At 31.1% G+C, this 2169-nt stretch overlaps 1 protein-coding gene across 1 annotated transcript in view; it reads left to right on the top strand.

Annotated features, from left to right (window-relative positions):
- The window catches only part of LOC106472805, a 24922-nt gene that overhangs the window by 16097 nt on the left and 6656 nt on the right, over positions 1 to 2169 (top strand). The window contains exon 5 of the mRNA XM_022401347.1: positions 744 to 871. Coding sequence (XP_022257055.1) covers positions 744 to 871 — 128 coding nt within the window. The remainder of the gene's footprint in view (positions 1 to 743; positions 872 to 2169) is intronic.

Here is a 2169-nt window from a genome sequence, read left to right as displayed (position 1 = left end):
TTCGATGTGTGCTTGTCTAAGGTTCTTAATAAATTAAATAAATGTTGAGGAATTGTACTAATCATCAGTGAACCTTAGACAAGCACACATCGAAGTGTAAAGTTCAATTTACTCACTGCTGGTTACTAAACTAAATAAATGTTGAGGAATTGTATTAATCATCAGTGAACCTTAGACAAGCATACATCGAAGTGTAAAGTTCAATTTACTTACTGCTGGTTACTAAACTAAATAAATGTTGAGGAATTGTACTAATCATCAGTGTGTAAAGTTCAATCTCTTCACCGCTAGTTCGATGTGTGCTTGTCTAAGGTTCACTAATGATTAGTAAAATTCCTCAACATTTAGTTAAGTTAGTAACCAGCGATGAAGAGATGGAACTTTACACTTTCTTTCTCATCAAAATTCACGATATGCTGATAAGAGATGGAAAATCACAAATGTATTTATTATTTCCATCAAACCTAAGATAACATTGTAATTGACGAACTAAAAAAGTTAAAAGTATATTAATTTATAATCTAAGAATAAACTTACATCTTACACTGCCAACTCTCTTTTAAAAAGTATCGCTCAGTTTAAAATATTTAGAGCAATTCATTTCTTAAAAGTGACAGAAACTTTCAAAACACCTGAAGTGATTTAGTTTGAGCATAAAAAGTAGTCGCTAGAAAAATCGCTTAAAATAGAGGTTTCTTTACCAAATGATGTTACTTTCCAAAATTTCTATTTGTTTTATTTAGCGGCGAATAACCCTATCATCAATGGAGGTCTTTTAAAATACCAAGTTGGTGACAAGGTAAACGTCAACTGCTCCTCAGCGAAATCTAAAAAACCTGCGACGCTTTCCTGGTTTATAAACGACAGAAAGGTAGTTTAGTTGTACTGTATTAAAATTCTCTCTGTGAAATGTTTTACTGTCTTCTTTCTAAACGTTTATAAGTTTCGTTTTATCAATCTAATTGTATAGGTGAAAGAGAGAAAGGTAAGTATATTCCTGTTTTTCAATTTCTGTGTTGGTGTCGCTTTTTACAAATACTTCGTTTGTATAATATGTTTTTCATATTCTCCTTTTAGTCTGTTCTAAGTTATTTCATAATTAGTGTTTTAATGAAACAAAATTAGAGATTATAAATCAAATTTTGATTTACTATTTTATAAGTGAATGACATATAACATCCAATCTCATGGAGTGTTCGGCTGTTCACGGGACGTCACTTGTTTCTATTTTATTTTGCTTTTGTATATGCCAGACTTTTAAGTTTCGCATTAGTCACAAGTAACAAAAATACTACTATATGAGCGACTCCTGTCTACTGATTACACACCTTAAATGAAGAAAATGTGACTTAGCCGTTTTTCAAATCTTTTCATTAGACTTTTCAGATATAGATTGAACCTATCTGATAACAAAACATCTTCATTAAAAGAGATACAATTTTCTTTTGAATTAAATTACCTACTCCAGTTTAACAATTGTTTTTCTTTAAAATAATTTAACTTAATTGTATAATAACCCACTTTCTGTTCTTATGTTTTATTTGATTAATTGATAATGAACACGTGTGTGAAAATGTCACGACACAAAGATGCCTTCTAGTAACAAAACACTTATTATATATTTGTTTGGAAAAGATTTCACTATACTCTATAAAAATGTACTTAAAGAAAAGAAATGGACGATTTTCATGTCGCCACTAAATAGGTTGAATATGTTGGATTGAAGCGATTATGGACTCTTACCACGTTTTTACAGTCCATGTCACGTACGGAAATGCTCTATTTGACGACTGTGCATTTTGAGAATAGCCCTACAGTATAGTTCCTATTGGAAAAGGTGCCTTTGTAAGGTTGTCGTGTACCCATCTTCCCTGCAGGTTTTCCATAACTATATTTCAACAGCATGATCACACAGATGAGTAGATTGGTATGTTTTAGCATGAATACCTATTTGATTCTCTAGTTGACTGAAACATTCAACGATTGAACGGATATATTGTAGAGTAGCAACTTGTGTAAACGTGACTTGTCACGTTTTTCCAGTGGGAAATATTTCTTGATTATGCTTGAAAAAGTGAAAATCTTAAATCACATTTTATGATCTGAATGTATGGATAAATATAAACCTGAGTCTGTATATCTATTAGATCGTCAAGAAATTAATGTCGT

The sequence above is a fragment of the Limulus polyphemus genome, unplaced genomic scaffold, assembly GCF_000517525.1.
Source record: "Limulus polyphemus unplaced genomic scaffold, Limulus_polyphemus-2.1.2 Scaffold5627, whole genome shotgun sequence".
In the NCBI taxonomy this organism is placed as follows: Eukaryota; Metazoa; Arthropoda; class Merostomata; order Xiphosura; family Limulidae; genus Limulus; species Limulus polyphemus.
Note: the sequence above shows the minus strand (reverse complement) of the source record. Positions and strands in the feature narration are given on the sequence as shown.